Source organism: Myotis yumanensis, unplaced genomic scaffold (genome assembly GCF_028538775.1).
Source record: "Myotis yumanensis isolate MYYU_CA2020_CCGP unplaced genomic scaffold, mMyoYum1.0.hap1 SCAF_14, whole genome shotgun sequence".
Taxonomy (NCBI): domain Eukaryota; kingdom Metazoa; phylum Chordata; class Mammalia; order Chiroptera; family Vespertilionidae; genus Myotis; species Myotis yumanensis.
This window is the reverse complement of record NW_027223765.1, coordinates 7019002-7036692: the sequence shown is the minus strand read 5'-3', so window position 1 is coordinate 7036692 and position 17691 is coordinate 7019002. Positions and strand designations below refer to the sequence as shown.

The following is a 17691-nucleotide window of genomic DNA, read 5'->3' as shown; positions in this document are numbered from 1 at the left end:
GCTCTCCATTCTTGCCCCCACTTTTTTCCTTTGTGAAGCGTTTAAAAGCAGATCCCAGACATCATACCTTTCACCTTTCCACACTTCAATGTGCTTCTCAAAAAACCGGACAGTTGGGTTGTTTTTGTGTTTTTTTTTTTTACATGACTGCAATGTTATTATTCCACTTGGAAAAAGTTAGTATTTTTTGGTATATCCTCCAATACCCAGCCTGTATTCCCATTTCTCTGGTCTCTGTTGCGCACTTTCTCACAAGTCCATTAAGCCCTGCCTGGGGCTCTTGCTCCTCCCTGCGATTTTCCTGTTATTCTCACGATTGGTTTCCAGTAACCCACCTCACCCAGTTTCCAATGGACCCCTACACCCGGCCCCCACCTGCACTTGGCCCCACCCCTTACTCGCCCCCACCTGCACTTGGTCCCACCCCTTACTCGGACTGACCTTGACAAAGAGGCATAAATATTCCACTCTGCCTACTCTGCCCCGCTGATGCCATTTTGGCCTCAGGCCTTCTGCTCATAGATGTAACAATAAATGTATAGTTCTTTACCACTTTGGGCCTCCTGCGTTCCTCCTTCAGCACTCTAACTGCCTCAAAAATGTTTGCAATAGGGTTTATTTCAATCAGGATTCAAATAAGGTCCTGAGATCCTTTCACCAGCTGCTCAAAAGGGTAAGTCATTTGTGGGGGCAAACCGTGATTATAGTCACTGTCTCCCCCTATGGGTCTAATCAAGCCAGGGAACCTAGCAATAAAGATTCTGGGGATTGTGAAACGGATCTGCTCACCAAGGTTTTTAAAAATTGTTTAAGTTTGATGATGGATATTTTAAACATATACTAAAGTAGAGAGACTGGAAAAATGGATTCTCCAAACCTCAGCCCCGCATACTCATCCTGCTTCGACAATTAGCAACATAATGGCCAGCCTTGTTTCATCCCACAGGCTGAGGAGTGTGCACTTCTAACTTCTTGCTGATACCACATTCTCAAATCTCAGCTTTTTGTCCCCAGGCTGTCTCCCCCAAAAGTTGGTTCAATGCAGCAGCCTCTACGTGTTTCAGCTTCCAAGTTCTGGCTCCTTGGGAACCGCTGGCTAGGGAGCTGATAAACACCCTGGAGTGTAAGGTCCGTGGTTCTCCAACTTGGATAACCACTGGAGTCATCTGGAGAGCTTTCAAACCTACTGAGGCCCGGGTCTGCCCCCGAGAGATTCCAATATCTGCAGCCTAGGTGGTGGCCTGGGCGCGAAGAGCTTGGGCTGCTGCGCTTTGGGGTGATTGGCCCTAACGCGCAGCAGCCCAAGGCAGAGGACCACGGAGGAGCCCTGCAGGCCCGATTCCTCCTTCAGCTCCCGCAACCTGAGCTCCAACGGTTAAGTCAGAGCTCGTTGGGGGATGAGGGGGGAGCGCGCGGGAGGAAGAGGGGGGTGAGGGCGTGGCTCCGGCGGGGGCGGGGCTGGAGGGAAGGCGGGAGCGGCCGTAGGCCCGGCTGCTGCAATTCAGGCCCCGTTTTTTCAAAACAAAGAGGAGAGACTGGAGGCGTGTGCGGCGCGCCGGGCGCAGAGCTCCTCGGATTGGCCCGGCCTCCGGGGGCTTCAGATCGGTTGGGCGAAGATGGAGGGGAGCCTCGAAGGCGGCGGTCTCTCGGGGCCCGACGGCCCCCAGACCAACGGGGAGACCACGCAGACCTGGGAGGAGATGCAGAGCCGCGTGCATGAGACCCTGGAGGTGCTGTCCCCGCAGGAGCTGCGCAACTTCCGCGCCATCCTGCAGAAGGTGGACGAGGAGCCGCGCGTGACCGCGCTGAAGCTGGAGCTGGAGGGCGGCAGCACCCGGGGGCTGGCCCGGCTCCTCGCCAAGCACTACCACCCGTGGGCCGCGCCGCGCGTCCTCGTCAAGGTCCTGCGGCAGCTGCCCCGCACCGACCTGCTGCCGCGCTGGCAGAGCGACCCCGCCGCCGGCCAGGGTGAGCCTGGAGCCGAGGTGGTCCTCGCGGGGCGCGGGCTCCCGCCCTGCCGGCCCGCCCCGGGGATTCCCAGCGGGTCCCCAGGGGCCTCTCCGCGCCTAGATCAGAGGCAGGAAGAAGGGGGTGGGGGTGTCTGAACCAGGAGGGTGTGAGCATCGAGGGACTAATTGAACCTGCGGCGGGAAGTGGGGTGGGGGTGGAGTGGGGGAGGGGTGCGTGGGGGAGGGGATAGGGATGGGGTCCGGGGGTGCGTGGGCAGGATAGGCACCATTTCCAGGCTAGGAATCCCTGTGTCCAGTTGAAGAATAGCCATCAGGATCTTCTCGTGCGTTTTGAGGCGGGCTCAGAGATCAAAGGGACTCAGCAGGCCCGAGATGCATTTTTAACAAGTACTGCACCTCCAAGGGATTGTGATGTGGGAGGTTTTTAAGTGAGCAAGGAGCAGCCCCGTGTTGGAATCCTCGCTGCCATATCTCCAGTGGGTGTTTGGGGGAGGGAGGTCTTCGCCTCCTTGCACACCGTTAGCTCGTGGCCATAAATCTGGGAAGATGTGGTATAGGATCAAGACTCGCAGCAGGAAAAGAGGTTGAGAAAGGTTAGTCCCTCCACCCCCCAGTTTAGTACGTGTATGTGTGTGTGATATATGAGTGAATGGAGAGAGACAGAGACAGAGACAAGGCAATGCTTGTATGGGAGGCTTTGAGGTGGACACTAAAATGTACCGTCCTGGCCCGTGCCCTCAGCCCGCTTATGATATGGTTGAGTTTGAGGTACGGAGCCGTTGCTGATTTTTGCAGGTTGGCAACGGATGAGAACTGTAATTGCCAACAAACAAGGCCCGTTGACCTTTGATTCCCCCTTTGTTTGCTGCACCTGCACAGCGCTTACAGTGTCCCTCCGTTAGGTTTTATGTGTCACAGTTTAATCACCATTTCCTTCACTTCATCTTCTCTTTATCGACGTCTTAGTCTCTTCCTCAGGAAGTGCACGTGCCTAATATCATTTAGTTCTTGTCCTTTTAACCTCTGGCTGGGGTCTTTCTGTCCCTGAACCTCACTAGGGTCTAAAGGAGTTCTGTTTTGGGTTTCTAGCCTCATGAGTTGGGGGGAGGGGGCATTCCTAAGCCAAGGAACCTGTTCTAAAATGAGATCGAAGCCTGCTGGACCCAAAAACGTAAGAGGCGATTGAAATGCTTGGGAGGAGCTTGATTCAAAAGAAAAAAAAAAATAATAATGCTCTTTTTCTGTTCTCTTTCCATGAAAATTCACCCAGTGATCCCAAGGAAAGCTCTAAAGAGAAGCTATGACTGTGTGGATGGTGACTTGGTAAGTATCATCACTCTTACCCCCACACTGCACACTGGTTATTAAAACTAGTATTTGGCCACCCCTGGAACATTTTAGGTGCTGCTCCTATTGGGTTAAAGATGACTCACTTATCTCCAGCGGTCAGATCTCACAGCTTTCTGTTATAACAGTGCAAGCCAGTTCAAACCACTGTTACTATCTCTATTTTACAAGTCAAAGAGAGTGACCATGGGAGATAAAACACTGTTTGCCGGCCTTAGGTTTATTTTAAATTGTTGTTTAAGTTTTACTATGGATATTTTAAATGTATGATAAAGTAGAGACACTGGAAAAATGGCTCCTCCAAACCTCAGGCCAGCATACTTAGCCTGCTTCAGCAATTAGCAACATCATGGCCAGTCCTGTTTTATCTGTTTCCCCCTCTCCATTATTTTAAAGCAAATCCAGATAGCTTATCACTTTCATCTGCATATACGTTGTTTTGGTATGTATTTCTGAGAAAGCTTTTCTCCAAAACAGAACCGTAACTCCCTACTTCTACCTAAAACAAATCCCTTAAGCTTGGCAAAGATGCAGTCAGCATTCAGATATCCTTGACTGGTTCCTATTTGACAGTTGGTTTGTTGGAATCAGAACTCCGGTCTACCCAACTTCATTTGACTGGTTTGTCTCTTAAGACTTCTCCCTACCCTGGCCGGTTTAGTTCAGTGGGTAGAGCGTTGAACCCAGATAAAGGGTCCCGGGTTCGATTCTGGTACATCGGTTGTAGGCTGCTCCCCACTCGGGCCCTAGTTGGGGCACGTGCAGAGTGCAGGAGGCAACCAATTGATGTGTTTCTCTCACGTAGATATTTCTGTCTTTCCCTCTCTCTTCCACTCTAAAAATCAATGGAAAAATATCCTTGGGTGAGGATTTAAAAACAGAACAAAACACAAAAAACATCTTCCTTCTCTAACCTTTTTCTAGTTGCATATCTGTTGAAGAAACCAGAATCTCCTATAAAACGTCCCACATTCTGGATTTTAATGACTGCAACCCTGTGTTGTCATTTACCACTTTCCTCTGTCTGTCCTACTTCCTGAAACTGGTAGCTGTGGTTGTATATAGGAATTTTCTGAGATTGGTCTACTAGTCCAGGTCTGAGAAAGGCATTTGAACGAATTATAAATCAAGTCATGTCTCCCCCTCCTCCCCAGAACTGGTAAGAGAGGCCATCACTATTGTGCCCCTGATCTGAACTGGGAAATCTCACCATTAATCCCAGAAGAAACTCACCGTTTCATATACCGTTTCATGAACAACACAGGTTGGAACTGCGCAGGGTCCACTTACACAGGGAGTTTTCCATTGGCCAGCGCATTTCCAACCCGCATTGTTCAGGGTCAGCCATCCGTGGTGTATTTGGCTTTCTGAGTGTGGGTTGATCTAAGTATTGTTTCTTGGCTTTGCTGGAAAACAGGACTGTTACGACCTGAGAGGCAGGCGGAACGCTTTCCTCATGTGTGTGAAGAAGAACAGGCCAGGGTCTGAATGGGATGTTGGTTTAATGAAGAAATGGCTTAGCCAGTGCCAGTTTGAATGTACGCCATGCATCGACCCTGACAAAAAGGTAACAAAAACAAAAATGAAAAATTGTAGCTGGGATTTTATAACCTTCCTTTTTTTAGATAAATAAATAGTTGGGCCCGACTGGTGTGGCTCAGTGCTTGAGCATGGGCCTGTGAACCAGGAGCTCACGGTTCAATTCCCAGTCAGGGCACATGCCTGGGTTTCGGGCGCAATCCCCGGTGGAGCCATGCAAGAGGCAGCCAATCAGTGATTCTCTCTCATCATGAATGTTTCTATCTCTCCCTCTCCCTTCATCTCTAAAATCAATAAAAAATATATTTTTTAAAAGATTGGGGTTTTAGTACCTTGGCAATAACCAGGACCTGCTGAGCAGTGACTTGTATATCCTGATGAAATTGTTGGTACTTTTTTATTTTTATTTATTTATTTTTCTTTTTTGTTTATTTCATATTATTTATTTTTTGTTGTTGGTACTTTTATCATCGGATGTGTGACACCCCAATCCCCTTCCAGTCAACCAGGTCCTCTTGGGTTTCAGTCTTAGCTGGGGCTGTGCAGTTGAAGAGGGAAAGGGAACCAAGAAGATGTCCTAGGCAACATAGACAAGGAGGCCCAAGGATGAGCTGTGAGTCCAGAGTGGGCAAGGCCCGGGACATCTGGGAGAAGGGAAGACCAAGGAAATGACTTTGAGAGGTCAGCAGGAGGCCAGGTCAGGGATTTCAGCAACATTGGAGCCCCTGGGCTTTGAAAAGTCCTTGTGGGGCCCTGGCTGGTTTGGCTCACTGGATAGAGCATCAGCCTGGGGACTGAAGGATCCTAGGTTCGATTCCGGTCAAGAGCATGTACCTTGGTTGTGGGCACATCCCCAGTAGGGGGTGTGCAGGAGGCAGCTGATCAATGCTTCTCTCTCATCGATGTTTCTAACTCTCTATCCCTCTCCCTTCCTCTCTGTAAAAAATCAATAAAATATATTTAAAAACAAAACAAAAACAAGCAAAGTCCTTGTGGGACTTACCTGGAACCATGTGAGAGATGGGTCACTAAGACCCTGGGCAGAACTGCATTGTGACTTAAGTAGATGACACAGAAAAAATAAGATTGATGAGCAGTGGGGCGGATGGGAACTCCATGTTGATCTCTGACCCTGGCTCACTAGTGGCCTAGAGCTGCCCGTATTCTGGATCAAGGACATAAGAAAGCTCTTCAAGACACCAAGAGTCACTGCTAGTGAGCATCAGGGAGCAGCATAGCAGAGGGGCTGCGAATGCAGTGCGGATGCCAGAGTTGGAATCCTGTCTCTTACTGGTGTGTTACGCTCTATCTGGTTCTCAGCTGGAGGTGACTTTGTCCCCCAGAGGACATTTGGCAATGTGTGGAGACATTTTTGGTTGTCACAACTGATAACAAAAATGGGGAGGGGGGACTATTTCCTTAATAAATAAAAAGTGCCTACAAATCAAAAAGGAAGAAACCTCAACAACCCAACAGAAAAATGCGCAAAGGATATGGAAAGCAGCAAGGGGTGTCCAGTGGGTAGAAGCCAGGGAATGCTGCTAAGCATCCTGCAATCCCCAAGACGGCCACCTGCAGCAAAGAATGTTCTGGCCCCCAATGTCAATAATACAATTGCTTTAGAAACCTTGCCTTAAATTATTTGACTACTAATGGATATTTTTCCATTGATTTTTAGAGAGAGTAGAAGGGAGGGGGAGAGATAGAGAGAGAAACATCGATGTGAGAGAGACACATCACTTGGTTTCCTTCTGAATGGGCCTCGAGAATAGGCCCTGGTGGGGGCCCAGGATCAAGCCTGCAACCGAGGTACGTGCCCTTGACCAGACTCAAACGCCAGGACTCTTCAGTCCACTGGCCGACACTCTATCCACTGAGCCAAACCAGCTAGGGCTCATTGACTACTTTCTTATCGTTACAATGCGGGTGATGATAGTAAATTCTCTTGTGAGGATGAAATAAGCTTCTATATGTAAAAGTTCTCAGAATAGTAGCTGGCTTATACTTAAGTGCTCATATCAGTGTTGATTTTATTATTCCAAAGCTAAAAACAGGCTCCTTCATTTATCCCAAGGATTGTACCAGAGTCTCTTCCGAGTTACATGATTTTTCATCAAGTCCCTTCCATTCGGATGGCAGATATTGCTAATGTTCTTTTGGTTTATTCTCTTAAAGATCTGGATGTAGCCCTTTTCTCTATATCCTGGTAACATTCATTTGTAAATATTTCGTAATCTTACTGGCAAAAGAATTTCACTGTTTTAAGTTTCATTTTCTAGGTCACTAGTTCGGTTGAACATCTTTCGGCCATTTTTTTTCCTTCTGTGAAATATCTGTATCTTTTCCCCCACTGGACTTTTTTTTTTTTTTTTTTTTTTTTTACATTTTTATTGTTTTCAGAGAGGAAGGGAGAAGGATAGAGAGATAGAAACATCAATGATGAGAGAGAATCACTGATCGGCTGCCTCCTGTACTCCCCCTACTGGGGATCGAGCCCACAACCCAGGCATGTGCCCTTGGCCGGAATTGAACCTGGGTTCCTTCCGTCCACAGGTTGGTGCTCTCTCCATTGAGCCAAACTGGCTAGGGCTGGATTTTCTTTTTCTTATCCTACAGTTATTTTCCTGGACACTATTCATTTACAAAATATAGTGCAAATATTTTTCTCCTACCCTGTTACTTGCCGTTTGACAAATTTTGACTTTTTGTTGTCTTAAGTTATAGTGAAGTCGTCTACATTTTGTGAGTAAACTGGTCAGTTTTTTCTGTTTGTAGGCTCTTTTTTCTTGTGTCTTGATTACACCCACTGCCTTCCCAATTTAAAAAAGTTAAAATGATTTTTCTGTAACTTTTTAAAAATTAAGTTTTACCTTCTCCCAGTGTGGTGTAGGAGGTCAGTCTAATTTTATTTCCAAATGGATAGTCAGTCCTCTGTATATTTATTGAATGATACATTCTTCTCTCACATACACGTATCTTTGTCATGAACTAAATTCCTATAGAGAGCGCTTGAATTAGTTTCTGGATTCTAAAATATTCCATTCACATAGTTGTTTATAGTTATACCAGTATATCACTATTATCTTCACCATGATTTTATTTTATTTTTATTTTTTTAAATAGATTCCATTGATTCTTTACAGAGAGGAAGGGAGAGGGATAGAGAGCCAGAAACATCGACGAGAGAGAAACATCAACCAGCTGCCTCCTGCACGCCCCCCACTGGGGATGTGCCCACAACCAAGGTACATGCCCCCGACCGGAATCGAACCCGGGACCACTGAGTCCGCAGGCCGATGCTCTATCCACTGAGCCAAACTGGTTCTGGCTTCACCACGATTTTATAGTACATTTTGAGGTCTGATAAGACCTATCCCCCACTCATTCTTTTTTTCTTCTGAACAATCTTAGTATTCTTGAGAATGACCTGTTCTCTATGGCCTTGAGAATCATCTGGTTAACTTCTACAGAAATCCTTTGGGATTATGATTGGCATGACACTTAATTAAGATTAATTTGGAGTGAATTAGCAAAATAAAAGTATTGAGCCATCTCAGCCAGAAGTATCAGCATGTCATGGTTTGTTTATGCTGCCTCTTCACCAAATATATATATATATATTTTTTGGTTTTCTTCACTTAGTAATGCATATTCCTTGCTGGGTTTTTCTTTTCTCTGGGTATTTTAGTTTTGTGGTGACCATGGGTGGGATCCCCTTTTCCATTATGTGGCTTAAATGGTTATTGCCGGGTAATTGGGGGAATATAGACTCTGTAAGTGCATCTTGTATCTGATCAACTTGATGATCTCTAATTCTAATAGTTTTTTAGTTGATTTATTTTATATTTCTAGATAGTCATGTTATCTGTATATAATGAGTTTTGGCTCTTTGTTTCCAATATTTGAACTTCATTTAATTTTTACTTTACTTCATTGAGATGGGTAGGGTCTTTATTAGGACATGCATGGGAGTAGAGATGGCTGCCCCCTGTGGGTGGACTTTGATAACATCTGCTGATAGACTCTGGCAGGTGTATATTAATGGCTGGACTCTTCCATTCCCTTCCATTTCTACCTTATTAAGATTACTAATTTTATAAAATACTTTTTATATATTTAGTTAATACTAAGAACTAAAAACACCAGCCCTTTGAAGAGCTAAAATTCTGTTGTATTTTGTGGTAGATAATCAGAAATGCCCTAATTTTGTCAAACTAGAACCAGTAGCACAAGAAGAAATCAGATGAATTCTGAGAGCAACCAAAAGGGAGTGACAAGTCAAGAAACGAATATTACCTCATACTAACTCTGTTAGAGACGTAGGTATTTTCATATTTATCATCTCGTTGGATCACTTCCTTGTGTTTCTGAATTCCTCCCACCTTCAGTTCTTATCTATATATATAAAAACCTAATATGCAAAGGTCCCCTCAGAAGTTTGACCGACCGGGAGTTCGATCGCTTGCTATGACATGCACTGACCATCGGGGTGGCGCGGAACGAAGAAAGGCCCCGGCCAGTAGCCAGCAGCTGCTAGGGACCCTACCCGTGCCCAGATTTCGTGCACTGGGCCTCTAGTTTTAATATATCATTCTATTTCACAGGAGTTACTTGAAAAACTAACATCATTTCGTGATGGATTAAATGAAATTAAAGATGAAATTAGCTGTTGCCTTGTCACTCTTATGTCCCATGGAGAAAAAGGCTATCTTAAAATAAGAGATGATGAAAGAGTCAGCCTGGAAGAGATTTTTGAAATGTTTAATAATAAAAATTGTCCAGCACTTAAGGAGAAACCAAAGATCTTTATAATCCAGGCCTGCAGAGGAGGTAAGTGGAAACGTCTTTGTAATCATCGTGTTTGTAGGGAATTCTCATACTGATGACAGAGTAAAGAAGAATAGGTTTAAAAACATGTATGAGTAAATAATATATTTTAAATTAGAGGATCCTTAGCTGTTTTAACTTCAGTTGTGTTGTTATACTAGCGACTGAGCTGGGAGGAAGGGATGGATGGAAAACTTACCTGGGATAGAATAGCTAACGTGGGCTGAGGCACAGTCCGAGTCACTGATTTCATGAGGTGGGTCTGGGAGCCTCAAGTTCTGGGAGAAGTGTGTCCAATTTCCAAGGGATGTCCCACCTTCCAGGTGATTCCAGGTGGTTTGTGGGACTAACATCCGACTTAGCTTATTTCTCTCCTCTTATGAAGATACAAGCTGTGGTGACATTTATTTTATTTTAAAAAATTTTAAAAATATATTTTTATTGATTTTTAGAGGGAGAAGGGAGAGAGAAATAGAAACATTGATGAGAGAGAAACATCAGTGGGCTGCCTCCTGCATGCCCCAACTGGGATGGGCTGCCTCCTGTATGCTCCCTACTGGGGATCGAGCCGGCAACCCTGGCATGTGCCCTGACCAGGAATCAAACCAGCGACCTTTTGGTGCATGGGTCGATGCTCAACAACTGAGCCACGCTGGTCGGCCAACGGTGATGTTTATTAAGGGTCGCTGGTGTCAGGGATGTAGCATTGTAGTTTGTCTCTTCATTCCTCAAAAAACAGAGAGAAGAGATAGTGGTGTTGAAACAGATGATGAACCCATGGACTTGGATGACATATCAGAGAAGAAGAGGCTGCCCACGTTCAGTGATTATTTCATCATCTATCCTACCCAGGCAGGTAAGACAGCAAAGCTCGATGATTGTGAGATGTCCATTACCTCCTCCATCTCCCTTCAAAAATGGTTCCTATTTTCAGAAATGGTAGGTTGGCGCCCTGACTGGTTTGGCTCAGTGGATAGAGCGTCGGCCTGCAGACTGAAGGGTCCCAGGTTTGATCCCGGTCAAGGGCGTGTACCTTGGTTGCGGGCACATCCCCAGTGGGGGGTGTGCAGGAGGCAGCTTATCGGTGTTTCTCTCTCATCGATGTTTCTGGCTCTCTGTCCCTCTCCCTTCCTCTCTGTAAAAAACTCAATAAAATATATTTAAAAAAGAAAAAAGAAATGGTAGGTTGGCATCTTACCGTTCATTTCTTCCGGGAAGACATCAACCTCTGAGTAAAGTACCACAAAGTAAATAAGGTCATTGGCTGTCATGTGAAAACGATGTTGGCCCAAAAGCTAACTCTCACTGCTATCTTTTAGACAAGCGGTTCTCAACCTGTGGGTCGAGACCCCTTTGGCAGTCGAACGACCCTTCCACAGGGGTCACCTAAGACCATCCTGCATATCAGATATTTACATTACGATTCATAACAGTAGCAACTGTTATGAAGTAGCAATGAAAATAATTTTATGGTTGGGTCACAACATGAGGAACTGTATTTAAAGGGCCAGAAGGTTGAGAACCACTGTTTTAGACCCTGCAATATTTTTTATGTCAGCTTTTTTTGTTTGTTTTTTTTTTAATCCTCACCTGAGGATATTTTTCCATTGATTATAGAGAGAGTGGACGAGAATGAGAAATACCAGTGTGAGAGAAACACATCGATTGGTTGCCTCCTGGACGAGCCCCGACCAGGGCCCGGGCCAGGGAGGAACCTGCATACGAGGTACGTGCCCTTGACCGGGATCGAACCCAGAGCCCTTCAGTCCCTGGGTTGATGCTCTATCCACTGAGCCAAGCTGGCTAGGGTGAGTATTTTTTTTAAATATGTTTTTACTGATTTCAGAGAGGAAGGGAAAGGGATAGAGAGATAGAAACATCAGTGATGAGAGAGAATCATTGACCAGTTGCCTCCTGCATGCCCCCGGACTGGGGACGGAGCCTGCAACCCAGGAATGTGCCCTTGACTGGAATCGAACCCAGGACCCTTCAGTCCACAGGCCGATGCTCTATCCACTGAGCCAAACCAGCTAGGACTAGGGTGAGCTTCTTCATGTAAAATGAGTGATAAAATTTACTTATGTCATTAGGATGTTATGTAAATTAAATTATGTAATGCAGGTGCTGTGCTTATCGTAATTGGCATACTAAATACCGAAAAATTAGCTAATATTATTACTAATGTATTCTGCTAATAACGTCATTATTATTACTAATACTGTTACTTTTAAAAGTTTTTAAAAGTCTTATGTGCTGAAGGGTGGACTTGACAGGGAAATGTAGAGAAGATAGAAGTAAATAGTCAAGGACATTTATTTAGTTGTTTTTTATCTTAACCTTCAAAAAGGATTAAAGTAGTATGTAAATATATGTATATATGCAGTTCAAGATAAAATGTTAGTGAAGAAATGGAAGCTAAGGATGTAAGGGCAGTAACGTAAAATGAAACATACTGAATGGTGAGACATGAAAAATGTCCCCACTAAAGTTAGATGTAGGATTCCACTTCTTGGTTATTTACTCAAGAGAGATGAAAGCATAGGTCCTCATAGTCATTTGTACACACAGGCTCACAGTGTACAAATAGTTATTTGAAATAGTCAAAAACTCTAAATAACCCAAATGACCATCAACAGGTGAATGGATAAGCAAATCATGGTATATCATACTTTGAATACTACTCGGCGTTAAAAAGAAATGAGCTCCAGCCCAACCAGTGTGGCTCAATGGTTGAGCATCAACCTATGAACCAGGAGGTGAGGGTTCGATTCCCAGTCAGGGCACATGCCTGGGTTTTGGGCCCAATCCCCAGTAGGTAGTTTGCAGGAGACAGCCCATCAGTGATTCTCTCATCATTGATGATTCTATCTCTCTCCCTCTCCCATCCTCACTAAAATGAATAAAAATATATATATTTTTAAAAATAGAAGAGAGCCCAGCCGGGTGTAGCTCAGCGGTTGAGCGTCGACCCAGGAACCAAGAGGTCGCCGGTTCGATTCCTGGTCAGGGCATATGCCCGGGTTTCGGGCTTGATCCCCAGTGGGGAGCATACAGGAGGCAGCCAATCAATGATTCTCTCTCATCATTGATGTTTCTATCTCTCTTTCCCTCTCCCTTCCTCTCTGACATCCATAAAAATATATTTAAAAAAAAAAAATAGAAGAGAGATAAAATGAAGCAAATGTCAAAATGATGAAAACCATTGCATCTGAGGGATGATTATGTGGGGGATTGTGAAACTTGGCTTTCCACCTTTGTGTATATTTGAAATCCTTTACTAAAAGAATGCCTTATTGAGAGGTTTTTGTGCTGTTCGTCACATGGACCCACTGTTAAGGCCCATGTCTGTGATGGCCCCAGGCACACTTCGCTGATGCAAGGGTGTTTCTGTGCTCTCAGTCCAAAGCCACTTCCGAGGCTTTAACTATGGGCACAAGAACAGTCAGCGCCAGTGGAGGAGGAAAATGGACGAAATGCCTGTGTTTCAATTTGTAGATCACGTTGCTTTACGGCACCCCCGCACCGGCTCTGTGATGATCGAAGCAATGACTGAAATCTTCCAACAGCATGGAAATAAGTTTCACATCGTTGACTTTTTCACCAAAGTAAGTAAATTCCAAGGGTCTTTGTGCTTCATTCACTCCAGAGCTGATGCACTCGATGAGAAGGTTATGATGACACGATTGACCTTAGCCATGTAACCAATGTTAGTGTTGCTGTTACTGTGCTCATTTGCAACCTTTTCTCATTCACTCTCTTTTCACATAAAAATGCCAGATGAAGAAGAAACTTACCCTGGCTGGCGTCGCTCACTTGCACAGGGGTGCTTTCCGCAGCCCCTCAGGCTGCTAGGTCAGCTCTTTGGTGTCAGCACGTACACCGAAGGGTTGCAGGTTTGATCCCTGTTCTAGATCAGGGCACGGGCAGGAGGCAACCAATCAATGTGTCTCACATCAATGTTTCTCTCTCTCATCCTCCTCCTCTTCCTCCTCCCTCTCTCCTTTTCATTCTCTCTTAAAAAATCAATTGAAAAAATATCCTGGGGTGAGGATGAACAAAATAAATGAATTCAAGTAAATGAAAGGAAAAAGAAGAGAAGAAAATGACTATTCAAAACCTTGATGATAAATCACTGTAATTGGCCATTCTCCAAACTATGGTTCCTGTGTAAGCTCTTGCTGACTAGACACTGGTGAAAAAAGTCCAGAACTGAGGATGAGGTGGCCTTTGCAGGTGACAGATGTGCTGACAGCCACCCCTGGAATTGTACAGCTGTTGGACACATTGGACATAACGCACTCACACGCTTTCATCTCACCATGAGTGCCAAGGCTCAGACAGGCTTCCTACCTTTCCAGGGGCAAGTTGGAGAGTGAGCCCAGGTCTGTGGGCTCCTCAGTCCGATGCTCTTTCCGCCTCACAGGACCGAGCACCTGTTGGGACATCTCCCTAGGGCAGTGATGGCGAACCTTTTGAGCTCGGCGTGTCAGCATTTTGAAAAACCCTAACTTAACTCTGGTGCCGTGTCACATGTAGAAATTTTTTGATGTTTGCAACCATAGTAAAACAAAGATTTATATTTTTGATATTTATTTTATATATTTAAATGCCATTTAACAAAGAAAAATCAACCAAAAAAATGAGTTCGCGTGTCACCTCTGACACGTGCGTCGTAGGTTCGCCATCACTGCCCTATAGTGATGTTTGCGTTGCGCTCCGAGGGGTCAGCATTCTGCCGCCTCCTCCCGTGGGATTTCCTGTTTGGGGCTTTGCAGGCTTGTGGACAGTTTGTGCTCTTCTCTTCCAGGTGAATAACAAGGTGGTGCACACGGAATTTTTTCTACGTGAGGAACCAATAAAAGTGTCGCTCGTCATGGAATCAACTCTCACTAGATTCGTGTACTTTTGACGTCGGGACGGTTTAAGAAATAAGGACTTCTTTGTCATAGACTTTGTAAAGAACTGTGAGGCTTCGTAGCATAGGACAAATGAATATCATTTTGTATTATTTTTGTTACTAGTTGTATTTCTCTAATTTGTTTTGTATACATATGCTGTTTTTCTAAGATTTAACTCCGCATATTTGGAGTTTGTAAATAATTAGACTTTTTTTTTTTTTTTTACTGAATTTCTTACTTCCTGAACTGTTATGAAAACATGGAAGTCCAGCCCCCATGTGTGTACTGTTTTATCAATGTACTTCTCTTGCTGATCACCCCTATCCTCTCCACTGTCAGGTTGGTGCCGGTGTTAAGCCTCATCTTCTTGGCTTAGTATTCAGGAACTGCCTTTATGTGGTCTTTCCCTTGGTTCCCCTGTTTCCCCATATTGTTGTCTGCAGCCAGGCTGATCTCCTTTTTGACTTCCTAAGCCATCCTCAAGTCTGACCTTGGGTATCTCTACTTGTCCTTTGTGTCTTCGATGCCTTCATGTTTTTATCCCCACCCGTTCTCCAGCTTCCTCCTCACTGCCTCAGTACCTTTGAACTGCTGGTTTCTGCCTAGAACACTCTGTCCCACCCCATAGGCAAGTCCCTTCTGTCCTAAGTTTAGTTCAAGCATCCTTGCAGAGGGATGCTCCCCGCAGCCCCTCACGCTAGGTCAGCTCTTTTTCAGCACTCAGAGACCCTCTGCTTTCCTTCTGTAGCATTGAACACTACTGTACTTACGTGACTGTGTCGTGGCTGTTAGTCTCTCTCTCCGTTCAGTTATAAGCTCCAAGAGGCAGAGGCCATGGGTCTTATTCGTAACTGTATTCCAGCTTCCATCTGTGCCTTAAGACAGAGAGAAGCCCTGTGAGAAATGTTTAGCAAGTGACTGATGCCTGTCTTTTCATTATTTTATCCATTCCTCAGACCTCACCTTACTACCTCCATGCCTAACTAGCCACATGCTAGCCATCCCCACCTATGTGTCCCATGGCCACTTAAAAAAAAAAAAAATAAAATAAAAAAAAAAAAATATATATATATATATATATATACATATATATATTATTGATTTCAGAGAGGAAGGGAGAGGGAGAGAGAAATAGAAACATCAATGATGAGAGAGAATCATTGATTGGCTGCCTCCTGCACGTCCCCCACTGGGGGTTGAGCCCGCAACCCGGCCATGTGCCCTGACCTGGAATTGAACCTGACCTTCTGGTTCATAGGTTGATGCTCAACCATTGAGCCAGGCTCCATGGCCACTTTAATCAGTTGGAAGTTAAGCTGTTTCCCCTAAATCTCTCCTAAATGCCACCCATTGTTAATCCTTACACTCCTCACTGCCTACAGAATGTACTCCAGATTTTCTTAGGAGAATATCTCAAGTCCTCTGCCAGGCCCTACCAACACTACCGGAGTGCTCCGTTTATCCTGGTCTTGGCTATTCCAGATGATCTGCTGTTCCCTCAGTCACCCCCTCACCAAATTGGACTTGTGATTTAATGAATGCTGACTGAACACTCTCAGATACTTTATGTCATAGTTCACTCCTTTCCGCCTGAAACACCCTCTGTTCTGTGTGCTTCCTCCAGAACACATTCTCCAGGGTGCCTCTTGGGTCCCAACCCACTAAAAGGAAAACCTGAATGCAGACCAGTGTCTTCACAGTAACAAGCTGTGGATTGAGCGTGGGCTTTCATTGTAATGATGTTCTAACTTCCTATGTGACGTGGACTGTGTTGGGACCTCGGTTTCCCCATCTGTAGAAAAGGAGATGTGACCCAGCTGACTCAGAACTCCTCTCTTGGACCTCAGGGAACTTTGACTTCTCAGGGAACTTGCTCGTGAACGTCCTGCAGAGGTGACTGTTCCTAAACTCAGAGGTTCGAGATGGCATTTGCATCCGACTGTTGGGCCTGCAGGAGAAGGCAGGTGGTTGGTGAGGATGCTGTGAAGGTTGACGGGAGCAACCTGGGATTTCCAGGCCCATCTCCATTTCAGGGATAATTGTGTCCTTTTTGGTTAGTGTGATTTCTTAAGCTTACATACATGTGACTTAATTTTGTAACTTTGATTTTTGTATAAAACATTAAAATTCTGCTTGGTTCATGAATAACACCGGGTGAGCCTCTGCATTCACTTGCGTCTGTAGGATTTCCAGGGGGACGCTTCCAGGGGGATGGCAGCACCTGAATTATCACCAGCTCTCATTTCCTGGGAGAGGTTAAGTGACCTGTTCAGAGTCACAGTTAGAAGGTGGTACAGCTGGGGTTCCAAAGCATGAATTTAACCTAAGACGCAGAGTGCAAAGTGATGGAGAAAAGTTATACAGATGAAAGCTTACGGTGGACAGAAGGGACCATACCATGTAACTGAGGGCATGAGAGCTTTGGAACAAAGGAGGGAAAAGGGATTTTGGGACATTGCTCAGGCCACTACAGCTAAAGTGCACGGAGAGGACTATCGGACAACTAGGTATCAGGCAGACAGGTGAAGAGGAGCGATAAGGAAGTCTGGTTAGGAAGATGCCCAAGATGAACTTGATGCCTGGGGCCAATTAGATGCCCCGTATCCTTCCAGCTTCAAATCTCTTCGCCACCCAATGCCATGTGAAGCGTAGTCCAAAATACTACGGTCCCTAGCACAATTTTATATTTGGGGGGAAAAAATTCATTTAGTTTTTAAATACAAGGCCCAGAAACCAAAGTTTGGAAAAGGAAGGCTCTGAGATCTTTGTTCATCACAAGTGGGCATGAATAAAATAATGATGGAGCCCTAACCGGTTTGGCTCAGTGGATAGAGTGTCGGCCTGCAGACTCAAGGGTCCCAGGTTCTATTCCAGTCAAGGGCATGTACCTTGGTTGCAGGCACATCCCCAGAAGGGAGTGTGCAGGAGGCAGCTGATCGATGTTTCTCTCTCATCGATGATTCTAACTCTCCCTCTCCCTTCCTCTCTGTAAAAAATCAATAAAATATATATTTTTTTAAAAATGATGGAGATGCTTATGCAGAGGACCTGGAGCCTGCGCAATGGAGCCACAGCCGTTTGACAAGTGCCTCTTAGGCTAGGGCTCCTCA

The 17691-nt window shown here is 45.2% G+C and overlaps 1 protein-coding gene across 1 annotated transcript; it reads left to right on the top strand.

Moving 5' to 3' along the window:
• Positions 1 to 1536: 1536 nt before the first annotated feature.
• Positions 1537 to 16723, top strand: LOC138992693 (caspase-14-like). Its single transcript, XM_070391560.1, has 7 exons — positions 1537 to 1968; positions 3241 to 3293; positions 4735 to 4884; positions 9461 to 9686; positions 10423 to 10539; positions 13179 to 13288; positions 14491 to 16723. Exons 1-7 carry the CDS (start codon positions 1617 to 1619, stop codon positions 14590 to 14592), a joined length of 1110 nt encoding a protein of 369 aa, XP_070247661.1. The 5' UTR covers positions 1537 to 1616; the 3' UTR covers positions 14593 to 16723.
• The last annotated feature ends 968 nt before the right edge of the window (positions 16724 to 17691 follow it).